Below are 17,095 nucleotides of genomic sequence, written 5' to 3' on the forward strand. Positions count from 1 at the left end.
TGAGCATATCTGTGCAGCATTCACTTACTCTGCTGCCATTTTTTAATCTCTGGAGTATTTGTTCTAGATCTGTGAAATATGCTGTTGGTAATTTAATAGGGATTGCATTGAATCTATAGATTGCTTTGGATATTATGGACATTTTAATGATGTTAATTCTACCACTCCATGAGCATGGTATATTCTTCCACTTGTTTATATCTTCCTCTATCTTTTTTCCAACATCCTGTAGTTTTCTGAGTATAAGTCTTTTACCTCATAGGGTAAGTTTATTCGTAAGTATCTTAATTTTTTGGTGCTGTGGTAAATTTGATTACTTGCTTAGTTTCTCTTTCTGAGAGTTCATTATCTGGGTATAAAAATACCATCAATTTCTGTGTTTAATTTTGTATCCTGCTACATTGCTGAACTCACTTATTAAATTTGGTAATTTTTGGTGGAGTCTTTAGGGTTTTCTAAGTACTATATCATGACATCTGCGAATAATGAGTTTTACTTTCTCCTTTCCAATTTGGATCCCTTTTATGTTTTTTTTTCTTGTCTAATCACTTTGGCTAGGAATTCCAATACTATGTTGAATAAGAGTGGTGAAAGTGGTCATCCCTGTCTTGTTCCTGTTCTTAGGGGAAATGTTTTTAGTTTATGCCCATTTAGTATGATGTTGGCTTTAGTATTTGTCATATATGTCCTTTATTATGTTGAGGCGTGATCTCTCATTCCCACTTTGCTGAGAGTTTTTATCAAAAATGGTGTTGGATTTTGTCAAATTCTTTTTCTGCATTTATTGATATGATCGTGTGATATTTATCTTTCAATTTTTTATGTGATGTATCATGTTCATTGATTTTTGAATATTGTACCAGCCTTGCATCCCTAAAATAACTCTAAATGGTCATATTGTGTGATCTTTTTAATATATTTCTGGATCCGATTGCTAATATTTTGTTGAGGATTTTAGTATCTATGTTCAACAATGATATTGACCTATAATTATCTTTCTTTGTAGTGTCTTTATCTGGTTTTGAAATTAGGATAATGCTGGCCTCATAAAAACAGCTTGGAAGAATTATTTCCTCTTGGATTTTTTGGAATAGTTTGAGGAGGATGGATGTTAATTCTTAGAATGTTTAGTTAAACTCTCCCATGAAGCCCTGCAGACCAGGGCTTTTGTTTCCTGGAAGTTTTTGTTTGTTTGTTTGCTTATTTTTATTTATTTTTATATTACTGCTTTACTTTCCTCAATTGTTATCAGTCTATTCAGGATTTCTGATTCTTCCTGATTCAGTTTTGAAAGATTATATTTTTCTAGAAATTTCTCCATTTCATCCCCATTGTACAGCTTGTTGGCATATACTTGCTCATAGTCTTTTCTTACAATCCTTTCAATTACTGTGATTTCAGTTGTTACTTCACTGCTTTATGAAGTAGCTTAAAGTAAATCTTATATGAGGGAACATGTTGTGTATTAATTACAAACCATAGTTTGGATGATGACTACTAAGATCTGAGGTCCACTTCTGGCCAGGACTTGCTTTGTGGACTTGAGAGAAATTTCATCTAGACTTCCTTTTACAAAGGGAATTTAGACTAGCTCATCAGTGAGCTTTCTTCCAGCTGTGAATCTCTGAGTGCATGCTTCTCCTTTGTAATTAAGCCCAAACCCACATTGTAAAGTAACTTCAGCCACTGCTTCCCTCTCTCATACCCCACCAGGAGTATGGACATTAGAAGAATGTTAAATGATGTGAGCCCACCCTGTATACCTCTGGCTACAACTCTTTAGAACAGTTGGGAAAGTTTTAAGACTAGGTAAATATGGGAAAACTAGAGTTAGATAATCTTTTGTGATTGAATACCAATTTAACCTACAGTATTATATTTGAACTCATTTTAAAAAGAAGATAAATATATACAGCATTTCATTGGAAAATACCAAGCTCTGAACTTAGGAAATAGCCTCATAATCCTTTTGTCAGCACCTACTAAACATAATGATAAGAGGGAGAATTTCTATTTTCAGATTACTTTCAGGAAAATATTTTGACAGATTCAGTATGCAGTAAAGTGATAAGCTTTTGTTAAGTGTGTTTCAAATCGTCTTCTTATATCTCTGAATTATATTGATTAGCTTAGTACATTTTGAGCTGGTCATAAAAACATACTGCACACAATTCTGCATTAAAGAATAAGAAAAATTGACACGTAGATAACGATATTGATTCAACCCAAATAGTGAATGCAAAGGGCTTTAGGGAGGAGTTGTAGTAGTTTTTATGGCTGTTGTAAGCCTCTTCAGTTTTTTGAAATTTATGTGAAAGCAAATAATCTTTACTTAAGTATCTTTAAAAAAAAAACTGCTTTGCTTTGTTTACCAAATGGAGTTTGTAATATGTAACAGTAACAAAAACTTATCACCTTTATATTTTATAGTTTACATTTGGTTTCACATACATTTTCTTGCACTGTACAGTTTTACTGAGGTATAATTGACAAATAACAATTGTGTATGTTTAAGGCATACAACTTTATGTTTTGAAATACATAAACATTGGGATATAATCTCCACAACCAAACTAATTAACATATCTATCACCACTATAGCTACCATATTTTGTATGTGTGCTAACAACACTTAAGTATACTCTTTTAGCAAATTTTAAGTATATACTACAGTATTGTTAAATACAGTCACAGTGCTGCATATTAGTTCTCCAGAATTTATTCATCCTGCATAACTGAAACTTTATACTACTTGCTTAGCATCTCTCCACTTCCCCCTTCCCCCAGCTATCTTATTTTGACCTGATTTTACAGGGTCCTGGATTATCATTTCCTCTTCAAAAATGTTGAAATATTGTCTCAGAAAGACTAAATGGAACTTGCCTAATGTCACACAGCCAGCATGTGGCTGTGCTGGGACTAGAAACCAGGTATTTTTTGCTATCTCCACAATGGTATTTGATGTTAAGTGTGGTACTGTATATAAATGGGTTAATTTTGTAAATGTAGCTTCTCCACAGGCACATAAGGGGCAAGAGAATAATGAGCTGAATCCAGCTTAAGTTTAAATTCCCTTGCTGGGTTCATATTTCAAAAGTCTGGGGCCAAACATACCAAAAGAGCAATTTTTCTGGTGGTATTACAGGTTACAGCCATGTGTTTTTCATTTAAAAATATGGTGAGAAGTAGTGTTTTTGCAATATTCTTAAATGAGTAACATATGACACAACTTGTTAGAGGACCTTTTCTTGGTTCATAAAGTTTTTGAGTTTTTGTCTGTTTGGTAGGATGATTTTAGCAGAATTCTCAGACAGCATAACTAAAATCTGAATTTCTGTGACTGAAGTGCAACCATCCTCAAGATAAACCTTCGATGTGAATGAGAGCTTACTAAAAATTAGGCATGGAAATAATTGCTATAGAAGGAGTAAGACTTCTCTCAAATGTTTGACCCCCCCAAGTAGATTAATTTTATAAACTACAGATGACCAAATCACAAGGGTATTTCACAAAGAGCAGGCAGGATCCCTGACTATTATTCAGAGATATTAAAGTTTTGAGTCTCCCTGTACATCAGCAAAAGAATTCAGATAATCCATATACTTCTCCTCAGAGAATTACTGTGAGAATAAATGAGCTAAATAGCTATAAAGATTTTTGAAAAATTGACAGGACTCTGGAAACTGGAGATAAATTCGTTTTCTATAGATACTATAATAAAGTATTATAAACCGGGTGGCACAAAACAATAGAAATGTATTCTCTCATAGTTATGGAGGCTAGAAATCCAAAATAATGTCGGTGGGGCTGAGCTCCCTCCAGGAACTCCAGGGGAGAATCTTTTGTTGTTTCTTCATGTATTCTGGTGGCCCCAGGTGTTTCTGTGCTTGTAGCAGCATTGCTCTACTTTCTGTTCTTGTCTTCCCATGTCCTTATCCTTTGTATATTTCCCTATGCCTTCTCCTCTTCTTATAAGGACATCAGGGCCTTCTCTAATTACATATGCAATGATAATCTTTCCACATAAATTCATATTGTGAGGTTATGAAGAGATGAATTTGGAAGGGAACTATTTAACCTACTACAAGAGGGATTATACTTTATCCATCCCAAACTGAGAATGGTGGGAGACCAGTCTGTGTTCATTGTGAAAACCCCAAGCTACTCTATAGGAGGGAGGTGGCTTCCCCATCTTAGAACTCTCAGGTTTACTCCACAATGGTTCTGAGCCTAATTCTCTTTAATGCTCTTTAATTTTTGCTGTACCTATGTGAAAGGTAATTATTATGGACAGACTGTTTAAGTACAATTGTACAAAACGGATTACAAATCTTTTAGCATAGTAAGAATAAATTTTCTTTCCAACTAAATAATAGAGAAAACATAATTTGCCAATGCTTAGGTGGTTAAACATTTTACCTAAAACATATATTTCCTGTTTGGTGGGCCATACAGTTTGTGGAAAGTACTAAATTCTGCCATTAGAATGTGAGAACAGCCATAGACAATGCATTAATAATTGGCATGGCTGTGTGCCAATGAAACCTTATATGTAAATAGTAAAACTCAAATGTCATATTTCCACGTGTCAAAACCATTTTTTTATTTCTTCTTAATAACTTATATTGCAAAAAAACATTTTTAGCCTGTGAGCCATTCAAATATAGGCAGTGTTCTGGATTTGACTTGGAAAACTTAGTGTGCAGACCCCTCTGCTAGAGATATACAAAGCTTCAGAGAGCAAAAACATTTGGCCTGCCATTCCTATTATCAATAGGAAGATGGTCTTAAGTAGAGAGAGGAGAAAATTTAGGCCAGTGATTTTTAGAGAGTAGAATCCTAGAGTCAGGAGAGGTGTCTGCAGTACAGGAAGAATTATTCAGTGGAATAGAGACTCCCCCAACCCTACACACAGGTCAATAAGAAGATTTTTTTTGCCCATAATTAGAAATAACTCTTCAACACCAAAAACCACATTTCTATTCAGTGGTGTCTATTTTTTTTTTCAGTGACTCATTAGGTGAAGGTCATTTCATCTTTTGTGTTCTTAGAATTGGAGTATCTGAGCAACCGGGACAGAGAACTATTTGCATGTCTAGGCTTGGACTCAGAATCACAGGATGCAAAGAGATGACCTCAGAGAAAACCACTAAAAGGAAGCCAGTCCTGTAATTTTTCTAGGGAGAAGAAGAACCTAGTTCAAATTCTGGAATCCTTTATGGATTAGGAAGACTAAAGTATATATCTGACTTGAGTTTAGGGGAGGTAAGGATTTCTAAGATTCTAGAAATAGCAAGTCCTCTTGCACAACCTGAGAAGTTGGGTTAAATTTGGTGAAAGGTCTGATGGTCTGTGGCAGCTCCTGTAGGCTCTTCATTGCTGATATGTATGGACGTTTGTGTATATGTGTGTACATATGCATGTGCCAGTGTCCATGTGTCTTTCTGTAGGCCCTTATAATGTCAGTGGATTCCTGGGAGGTGAAGGCTAGAAAATAATAGCAACTTTTTTGTCCAGCTTCCCTGGCAATACCTACGTTCTCGGAGACTTAGAATAAAGGAGTTATAGAAGAAATAATCTATTTTGTTAAGGCTTAAAAGATAAAATTAGGTTTAAATAAGGCTCCAAAAACTAAAATAATGTGATGATTGAAAAAAGGAGGTTGTATCTTAGCCAGATGAAATGGACTGCATAAAACCTGGGAAGTTGTTGGAGTTTCAAGTGCCATGCTTCCTATTATATAAGAATGTCATGATGACTCACTGTTTAAAGTATGTGCATAGAAGATTGTTACAACTATGCTTCAATTTTATTAAATAGGTCGATGGTGGGAGAAGTAGCTGCCATCTTGTACAGTGTTAGGGGTCACTATTCATATCTATATATATAAAAGCCTAAGTGACTGTTATGACCGAACGACCAGTAGCTATGATGCACACTGACCACCGGGGGCAGATGCTGAATGCAGGAGCTGCCCCTTTATGGTCAGTGCACTCCCACAGCCAACCTCCTGCGGCCAGCCAACTTCCCGCCACCCCTCCCCCCACTGGCTGGCCCCCCTAATTGGCCCTGATGCAGGGGTGGAGCGGCCAGCCAACCTCAAGCAGTCCCTCCCCCCTGCCAGCAGGCTCCCCGATGGCCTCAATCACTGTCCAGGCCTAGGGACCCCACCCATACCCGAATTTGTGCACCAGGCCTCTAGTAGACTATAATGTGATAATGGCTTCTGAAACTGGTTAAGGAAATGGCCCTGGCTTTAGAGCAAACATGCCTTTTGACCTTCATCTCCTTATTAGCATATCCTATTCATATAGAATCTAGATCTTAGTGCAAATTAACTGGAAAGTTGGCTTTTTCTAGGACATCCAGAAATGCCCTTTCAGGCACCTGCTAGAAATGCAGACCACAATTTCAACCTGAGTGGGTCCTCATCAAGTGATCTGCATCACCTAGAGCTGATACCAAGACTTCAGTCTTTCCAATGTCCCCCTTTAGCTCCCCTTACCTGTGTGCTGAGGCTTCCAAACTGTCTCTCTGTATATCTACTCTATTCACTGGAGTAAATGTAGCCTTCATATCCTTGGGAAGATGGGAAGATCTAGCATGCTTTCCCAGACAAGACTGATGGATAAAAAGGACCCACATCACAGAGTTTGGTCTGAATCCACAATATACCTATAATAAATCACTTAGAAGGTAATATGGTGTTTCATCACCTGAAACTAATATTGTTTATAAACTATAATTGAAAAATAAAGTGATTTAAAAATGAACATGGTCTTGTTGCATATTTAATATTTAAGTGCAACATTTGGCCAAAAGACAAATGTAAAAATGTGTAACATTTTGAGTTGTTGACATTGAATTTGATACTATGAATTGTTATGTTTTAAACATAAAGTTTTATTATATACATTGTTGGATAGATCCATTAGATGAGAATACCTATAAAACCCCATATTTTCTCTTACCCATTAACTTCATTCATTTATTCATTCAGTAAACTTTATTTAGCACCCATTGTGTGCCAGGCACTATGCTCTGTATTGGTAAATTGAGATGACGAAGAAATTAGTGAGGCCCCACTCAGGGTGAGCGTCCTGGTCTCAATTTCTAGCAGCTGTATGGGAGGGCATTTCTGATCTTCCCAGACCATAAGTAGCTTAAGTAGGGGAATATGGACACAAAAAATAAAAGGCGTTTTTAAGGAGGTAGTGACTTGTGTGCTAGCTCTTGAAGTGTGATTGGAAGTTTTCTTGGTGAAGATGTTAAACCCACATCAGGTTGTGAATGGGCCTGATGACTCCTGAGATTCATGAGACAGAAAAGAACCAGCTGTGTTTGGGGAGCTAAAGGGGGAAATTGGAAAGACTGAAGTCTTGGTATCAGCTCTAGGTGATGCAGAGTCTTTTAAAGATGTAAGGCAGCTGATTTTTTAGAAAAATCGTGTTGTGGGAGGATTGGCAGGAGAGTCGGGGGAAGGGAGTAATAGACATGATAGGGCTGGCGAGGTTTAAGACAGAAAGAGAACTGCGCAAGCTATGAAAATATTCTAGGCCAGAAATGCCAGCAATTTGAATTATGGCTGCTTTTGAGAGAAATTTTTAAGGTTGATTGATAAGATTCAGTGATTACATGGATCATTAAGAGGAATTCAACAAAGAGGATATAAAATTACTCTGAGGTATATGGTGACCCAAGATTCTTTTCTTTGACAACCAAATCTTCACAAAACATGTAAGTGTCTTCCATAACACATTATTTGTATATTGTTCTGTGTTTACTACCTCAAGTCAAGTCTCTTTCAAACACCATTTATCCCTCCTTCACCCTCTTCTACATCCCCCACAACCCTTTCCCTGTGGTAATCACCATACTGTTGTCTGTGTCTATGAGTATCTTTTTTTTTTTTTGCTTAATCCCTTCACCTTTTCCACCCAGCCCCATACCCCCTCTAATAGCTATCAGTCTGTTCTCTATATCTATGAATCTGTTTCTATTTTGTTTATTAGTTTATTTATTCATTAGAGTCCACATATAAGTGGGATCATATTGCACTTGTCTCTCTCTCATTGGCTTATTTCACTTACCATAATACACTCAGGGTCCATGCATGTTGTTGCAAAGGGTAAGATTTCCTTATTTTTTACATTCCAGTAGTATTCCATTGTATAAATGTACCACAGCTTTTTTACCCACTCATCTACTGATGAACACTTGGGCTGCTTGTACAAAGTTTTGTACTAAAGAAAACATTATTTTCTTATGCTTAAATGAAGAATTTATTTCCTAACAATGGCCTTTTTGGTTCACCACTTAAAAATAAATATCTTAAATTGGAAAGATTTTATAGGACTTTAGAGACCATGAGAAATATGCTGAATACTTTCTTAGCAATAGCAAAAGTGGAATTAACCATTTAATATGAAGTTATGAAGTATATTAAATTATGTTTTGATTTTGTAATTTTGGCAAGTCAAATGAACACATTTCCAGTTGAATTTCTCTTGTAATGATAGCTGTGGACTTTGCTATGATCCTGATTTTCTTTTTCCTTTAGACTCAATGTCTACACATGGAATGTACTTACTTAGAGAGGAGAGTTGGGGTAACCTTCCATTTAACACTGTCCTTCCCACACCCATGATATAATCTTCAGTGAGAAATTGCATCATTTTATTTTGGTGGACTTGGAGTAGGGTTATTGTGGCTGTCTGAATTGTTACCTCAAAACTGATCAGCTCTGCTCCTTGCCTTTATTTTTTGGACATGGTCATTGCCTTTCAGTTAAGGTCATGAATTTCTGGTAGTGGAAGCATGAGGAAAGAATAGAGTTGATCTTATAACATTTTTCCACTCCATAGTTACAATTGAAATTGTATTTTCAATATGGGAAAATAAATCATAATATATTTATTTTACTTATCCACTCCTCTTTTGTTCTCAACTGTTAGAAAATCTCTCTGTGACTCTTATGTACTTACTTATTTTGAAATTATTGTAAGAGGATTTAAGGGCTGAGAGTCTCATTTTTCACAGTTAGAGGACATAGAGGCCAGGCTGGACAAGGTCTCACCAAAGGCCCCATGGCATCTAGTGACAGCTGAAACTTGAACTCTAAACTTAAAACTTTGGGCATTCAAAAGAAAAAGTAATCAACACCCTTAATCAGAAGACACCTTTTTAAGAACAGTGATATAATGTACACAATTACAGAATCTTGCTGCTGGAAGGACTAAGCAAAACCAACCAGTACAGTTGGCTTAACTAAATGTATTAGGCTTCTATTAGGCTACATTACTGATGTAGGAATGGGAACGACCTTAAAGGCTAGAGGTTGGACCTTTATCTGAGAGTGCTTGCATCAAAAATAGTCAAGTGCTACATGTAACTTTTTTCTACACCTCAAAGATACAGATATAAGTTACTTAGTTGGCATGCTCTAGCAAATATATTAGCCATATGGAAATAAACATCTAGTTCAGCGGTTCTCAACCTGTGGGTCGCGACCCCTTTGAGGGTTGAACTACCCTTTCACAGGGGTCGCCTAAGACCATTGGAAAACACATATATAATTATATATTGTTTTTGTGATTAATCACTATGCTTTAATTATGTTCAATTTGTAACAATGAAATTGGGGGTCACCACAACATGAGGAGTCTCTACAGTTTGACTTGTACATAACATATAAATATGTTCATTTCACCTTCTTGGAGGAAACAGAATTTGCAGCTGCAGTGTATAATTGAATCTTCCTGAAATTAGCCTTTAGAGTTTGGGAAGATAAAGATTGAGTGTGAATGTCTTCTATACACACACAAAAAAAAAACCTAACAAAAAGACATTCTTTACATTTGCTTTGGTACTGGCTAAACTCTTAAATAAAATTAGTAAAAAATAATATTAAAATATCCATGATATATAAATGCTTGAGGATGTTAAAATACCTATTGGGTGGAAAATAAATTACTTATGAATTATTAGATTCAATTTGTGGATTTTATTGTGATATAATTCATTATGTGATTTACATAGGTAGACATAAATATATTTCTTGCCAAACCATTTGACAATATCCACATCAAAGCTATATATTAAAACAAGCAAAGATTGTACTTGATCACTGCTGAGAATACATTACTATTTTTTAAAATGGGAATTTGACAGTAAAGTCAAAGTTGTATAACAGAAAATAAAGATTTCTCTAATAGAAGATTAAAAATTGCATCTTCATAAATCAAGTGAATATAGTACTTAGAACTAAAAACAATAGTGCCATGCTTCCTATTTTGAATAAGCCATTAGGCATTTTTGTCTTTGCATTCCTATTTAATCTGTACAGCATTATTTATTCCAATAATTAGTGTTAACTTTTCTTGGCAGTAGACAATATAATTACCTTTAAAATTTAAATGGGATAAAAATGCCTTAAGAACATGGTTGCAGATAACTCTTAATATTTATTTTTAATTGCCTCTTTAATTATTCATTTATATGGTATTTGAAAAAAATAATCTTGAGAAGTGGAAGGCCTCTGATAGAATTACATCCCAGATGAGTGGCCTCAGTTTTTTGGTCAGTTGGGTAACATCCTGGATTACTAATTGATGCCAAATGGAAGCTCCGCCACTCTTTCTTTCACCTTGCCAATCTAAATGTATTTCAGTTAGAACAACCCACACTGCTCCTTCTTATTTTGATTGTTCTTAAAATAAGTTTCCACTATTACCCCTGTCCCCTTCCCTTCTCAGGTATATAAAATCCCAAGGTTGTGTGTCACTGAATTACAAGCTTTGACACTTCCAATCACTGAGCAGAGAGTCAATTACTTTAGCTTACTTAAAGAGTCTCAGTGACATTTATATGTCTTGATTTCAAATGAAAATATGAAGGTGCTTATTTTGTTTGCTATCTCAATTAACTAGAAACTAGTTTTTAAGCTTAATGAATACTATAATTCTTAATAAGCATACTAGTTTTCAAAGAAAACCAATGTTTCTGAAGATGGAATGAATAAAACTAGCCTGCTGCATGCCATAATAAAGAACAAAAACAATCTCAAGGTAAGCATGATAGTTATTCATTCATTTATTATGTATTGAGCTCATCTACATGTGTAATGAACTTTCACTTTTTATGGGGCATCCAAACATGTCAGAAGAAAAGATGAGTGTAATTTTGCCAATTGCAGTCATGGTACCTGGCACATAGTATATGCTCATTAAATATGTGCTGAATAAGTGAATGAATGCCCCAATGAACTGAAGAGTCCATATTATATCTGAGACAGACAACAATCACACAAAAATGTGTATTCAGTTATGTGATGACAAGGTGCAAACATAAACCCTTTCTTGCATGTGAGGACCCTGAGATTGGCCAGCAAACAAGGTGAAGGTGAGCCTTTTAGGTAACGAGAATTCAATAACCAAAACTCAAGAACAGAAATAAAAGTGAAATAATAAGCAGTCATCAAATGAACTTCTTTTGACATTTTTCTACCTTTTCTTATGGCCACAGTACTGTTCTAGGGTTTTGAGGGAGACAATGTTGGACAAGATTATGTCCCACATTCAAGAAACTTATCTCTAGCAGGGCAACTGAAATATATACACAAATAACAACCAAACAAGGTCAAATACCAAGGTTACAGTAGAGTGCAAAGAGTATAGGAGCACAGAGGAGGAACAGGTGCCTGCTGGCAGGCAGATTTGGATGGGCCTAGGGAAGTATTGCCATTCACACCAGGTCCTATTAAGCACTAGGATGAAATCATGGTAGTTCATTATCTTTTTGGCGCCTTACCAGTGGTAGGCAAACTGCGGCTCATGAGCCACATGCGGCTCTTTGGCCCCTTGAGTGTGGCTCTTCCACAAAATACCGACTTCTGCGCATGGGCCACGAAGTTTCAATTGCACTGTACATGTGCGTCTGCACGTGGTATTTTGTGGTATTTTGTAGAAGAGCCACACTCAAGGGGTCAAAGAGCCGCATGTGGCACGCAAGTCGCAGTTTGCCTACCACAGCCTTAGACCTTTTTTAGAAGTTGATGAAACTTCCAGTTCCTTTCCCCAAAAAAACATCAAATGGACTTACACATATGATGCTATATGCAATTGCTTAGACTTCCTGCCCGAAGACTATGTACCCTCCAGGTAGTACATGTACCCAAAATTGAGACCTTTGGCACGGAGGGTGGAAATGGTTTTGGAAAAGGTAGAGAACCCTATTCAAATTGCATCAGCTCTAGCTATGTGATTTAGGCAAGTTTCTCAAGCCCTCAAAGTCGGTTTCCTCACCTATGAAACAAGGACAATAATATCTACTTTTGAGTATTGAGGCATAAAATGAAGTAACAAAAGACATTGCCAGGTGCCAAATACATTCTACATTTCACAATGTGGCTGTGTACTAGTATGTTTCCGTGAGAGTAGAGGAATTGGTCACATAGCTAGATTATTTTACTAACTTCTGTCTTTCCTTTATCCATTCTCACTAATCAACAAACTATTTGTGTTTTTAAATAATCCCCAACAGGAAAATGAGAATCAGCATGTTGGCAAAATTAACTGGGATATATGATCCCCACACTGGATTCTTAGAATAAGCAATTTCAAAAATGAGCCTATATGTTCTATTGTGATGATGACTACAGTATGCTAAAAGTTGCATGTATGTGTGTGTATGCATTTATCTGTGTATGTGTGTGAATAATAGAATGTTAAAATGGGGCTTTTGTGGTCTCCTTGATTCCCCTACACTCCAGAGACTTTTGTGCTTTCATACTCCTCAGGTACACCTGCAGACATCTTTGTTTTCCCCATGGCTTGTTTTGATTTACTGTGAATGCCTCAACATTTTGGTAAGAGCATCCACACTCACACACAGAAACACATACACAAATACAAATACTGATACATCCATATACACAAAGGTATGCATAACAATAGAACAAAAGTAGGAGGTGACAAATGCATACTGTAGTAGTTGTAAAAACTTATAATGTAGCTTTACAAACATGATATTTAGTGAAGAAATAAAAGGAGGATGGCAATGGGTATTTGGGTTTAAAATCAAAAGTTACTCAGCTAATCATTGTACAGGTGACTCGGATTTACTTTGTATACTGTGAACGTTTTGATTGCAGAGTTTAAACATGTGCAATCCTAATTTTAAGAAAACTGGTGTAATAAATATTCATTATACAAACAAAAGTCCTTCCATTCAGCTTTTCATTTCTTTGCAGTTATTTTCTCCAAAACAAAATTAGCAATTATTTGAAAGTACTTCTAGCACACACAGGTGGACTACGCTTGTTCCTGACAACTAACATTATTTGAATGAAGTGCCAAAGACCTCCTGTCACCATGGACCACAGCCAAATGTCATGTGAATCTGCCTCACAGGTTATATGGGAAGGAAGGACTTTCATACCAGCCTGCTCTTCTGAGAAAGATGCAAAGTGTAAGGTCTAGAGAAGATCAGCAAGGTCTTTTCTGAGACTAGAAACCAAGTAGGTATTTCCATACATGTATGTTTGTAGATGGGTAGACAAGTGGGTGAGTGGATGGATGAATGGATGGATGAATGGTTGATGATATATCGATAGTGGTGAACATTTTAAGCAAGTCTAGTGATATAACAAGATTATAATCTTCATATTAGATCATTAAAGCATGTTTATACACTTACATGAGAAAAGAAACTTTTTTTATAAACAATATTTATGTGATTTGGTTTACAATACTTAACTCACTGAATTTTTAAGTCTAAAACTTATGTAAAATGATCCTAACATGTATTATTGGGTTGTGTTGTGTGTGTGTGTTTTTTTTTCCTTGTACTGATAAATTCCAAAAAGTTGATGATTAGATTAAGTAGTAATTCCTAAACCTCAGGTCTTTGGTAAAGTATATTGGAAGATTGTGGTGCTCAGGAAATGACAGGTATAATTATTCACATTTTTGTTATCATTAGGACAACAGAGGGTCAGGAATTATAGTGGATATTTATTTTGCTACACCACACCCTTGCCTGAGTTGAATCAAGTGGAGAGATCAGAAGAGAATTTTACTATCATTTTACTGATCTATGTTTGTCTTGGATACTCTTGTATCAGTCATACATAAATTAAGCAAGTTGCATTTATCCTCTGAGCCAAATATTTCTCAGCTGTATCAGAAAAAGAAATCATCCCTGCTTTACTTTCCTTAAAAGGTTATATGAAAATATATAGAGGTTATGGGCATTCAAGTGCTGTGTAAACTAAGTGCATTGTGCATCCAAGATGAGTGCTTCCCTGATCCTTTTATATATCCAATTAGGGGCCCAGTGCATGAATTTGTGCACCTTGAAAGTAAGTGTGGGCTGTGAGGCTGTGGTGGGCACCGGGGTGGATCACAGCCATCCTCTGTGCCCCCACCTGGTCCCTCCCACTGTGGCCCCCAGTCCCCTCTCAGCAGGCAGCCTGTCTCCCACCACCACTGCTCCCATGTGCTGCAGCAGTTGTGTGTGGGGCTAGCATCATCAGAGAGTGTGAGCTGTGGCTGCTGCCCTGATTGCCTCTCAGGAGCAGGGGGAGGTGGAGAAGCCCTGATTGGGGCCAGCAGCTGCAGCTCACACCCACTGACAGTACCGAGCAATTGGGGCTGGCGTCAGGGGCCGGGAGTGAGTGAGTGCAAGTGGTGGCTCTGGCGCCAGCAGCAGGTGCAAGCACCACATGGGACAGAAGTCCCCATGAACAAATAATTTTCAGTAACCACCAGAGGCTCACCCAATGACAGCAGACAGTTCCCCACCTTAGTTTGGCGCCCTTGCTCACCTGCTCCACCATCCCGCCATGACCGATGCCTGTTCTGTTCCAAGTGTGCCCCGGTGCTCAACACATGTCATAGTGACCAGTTGTTCAGTTGTTCTGCAGTTCGGTCTATTTGCATATTAGGGTTTTATATATATAGATTGGGTTTACATATATATTTTTCTCAATCACCAGGCTTGTGAGCAAGAATGCATCAGTCTACATAGTACTTGATGACTGAATGGATTGACATTTGAGGTTAAAATATCATATTTTGAGCTCTAACTTTGGACATTATCAACTTCAAGATTGCCTATGGGAAATTGCCCTTTTCTATTGTGCTTTCTTATGGGTGGGAGGATCTGCAGTGGTACTGGATTACTGCTATGTTAATTTCATTCATCTTGGCCTTAGGTGGGATATTTGTCTTTTCAAGCATAGAGTTTATATTCAGGACCTCTTTCTCCCCTCTCATTGCTAAGTTGTAGTTGCACTTATTGTTTGTAAGCTTTCCAAACCTGGCTGTTCTTCATTCCACTCAATCTTTCTATTGACAAAACAGCAGCTCCAAATATTTTGCCTATTCCTGTTGAAGGCGTAGACTCCAGCTCTTCCTAAGTGGTATGAGACTTTTAGTTAGCTTGTTGCCTCTCAGAAGCTTACTTTTGTGGGATCACTGACTTTTGTTGGCTTCTGAGACTTGAGGAACTATTCAGAGCATTTCTTTTAATGAGGCAACATTGTGCAACAGAATCTTGCTTTATCTTGACTTTTCTTAAATAAAATGAATATGTGACTGGTATACATTAGTTTAATTTCAATCACACCTAAATTTCCAGAGTTAACCTGTGTGAAAGCCTATTCTTACATTTTACCCTGATTGAGAGCCTATTTTTCCATTTTACCCCATTTGAGAGACTATTTTTTACAGTTTAAATCAGTGATGGTGAACCTATGACACGCGTGTCAGAGGTGACACGCGAACTCATTTTTTTGGTTGATTTTTCTTTGTTAAATGGCATTTAAGTATATAAAATAAATATCAAAAATATAAATCTTTGTTTTACTATGGTTGCAAATATCAATAAATTTCTATATGTGACATGGCACCAGAGTTAAATTAGGGTTTTCCAAAATGCTGACACGCCGAGCCCAAAAGGTTCGCCATCACTGATTTAAATGAAGATAGGCTAATGTACAATCTAGATCTTACAGACATTGAAAAGTTTAAAAGCACTGTCATTGGAGAAGAAGTGTTGGTGGCTATTTTTAATGAACAGTATCATTATTGTTATAAAATAATTAATGAATATAATTGGCCTTTACTAATTAGAAGGCTTTTAAATTACTCAACCCTTAGAATTAGGACTTCTTTGAATTCAACAAATTCCAACAGTTTTGATTTTGAAAGAAGCTTTTGGTTGGTCTAATAAATTTTTACGTTTAGCTTCAAATGCAGCATATTCCTGCAATGTTATATGTGAGCCTGAAATAGCATTTGCTGAGAAATCTGATACCTTTTATATGACATTTTTAAAGGTAATATAGCAAGTTTGATTGATAAAGAGATATCATGTAAGGGCATCATTAATGAGGCAGAATTCAATTTTATAACCTGGGTCTCTATTCAGAGTACAAATTTCTGTAACCACTCAAAATAGCACTTAGGCATTTAGAACAAATAGATACCTGGCCACCTACACATCTAATTGATTTTTTAAGTGTTAGAGCTCCTAAATTTGAAAGTCAACTTCAGTAAGCAAGTATCAATTTACAGAGTAAGCGCCCTAGCAGCTAAATTGAGAAATACAATTGCAATTATCAGGTGCAGTAAAAATCATGTCATTGCAACTGCACATTGTTGTAAAATAAACTCAAAAGGCAAATGACTTCATTTTGACTATCATTTCCATCTTTTAACATCAGGTTTGTTATAACCTATTTTTCCATGCACATTATCTATATTGTATATATTTAGAAACCAAAGTGGTTCTTAGGCTCAAATGTCTAAGTGGAAATAAATGTTTATTTGTGGAAAAGCTTTTCTGGTGTATACAGAGAGAGTATTACTTTTCTAATATAAGTAGCATAACTTAAAACATGATTCCTGGTTAGTCATTTCTGACTAAAGATATTTTTTAAATTCAAATTAATGTGTTAAATCTCACCTTAGAGTCAAATCTGATGTGAACCAATTTACTAGGAACCACAGTCCTAGGCAGTGAGAAATGATCTGCGAGGTCAAGGCTTAACTCTCATCTTGGCACTGACTCCATGGGAAAAGTGGGGAAAGAG

At 36.4% G+C, this 17,095-nt stretch overlaps 1 protein-coding gene across 1 annotated transcript in view; it reads left to right on the forward strand.

Moving 5' to 3' along the window:
- LOC107181751 (AF4/FMR2 family member 2-like) overlaps positions 1–17,095 on the forward strand; it is a 61,120-nt gene that overhangs the window by 41,887 nt on the left and 2,138 nt on the right. Inside the window, exon 4 of the mRNA XM_015558413.1 lies at positions 11,387–11,400. Coding sequence (XP_015413899.1) covers positions 11,387–11,400 — 14 coding nt within the window. The remainder of the gene's footprint in view (positions 1–11,386; positions 11,401–17,095) is intronic.

This window comes from Myotis davidii, unplaced genomic scaffold (assembly GCF_000327345.1).
Source record: "Myotis davidii unplaced genomic scaffold, ASM32734v1 scaffold350, whole genome shotgun sequence".
NCBI lineage: Eukaryota > Metazoa > Chordata > Mammalia > Chiroptera > Vespertilionidae > Myotis > Myotis davidii.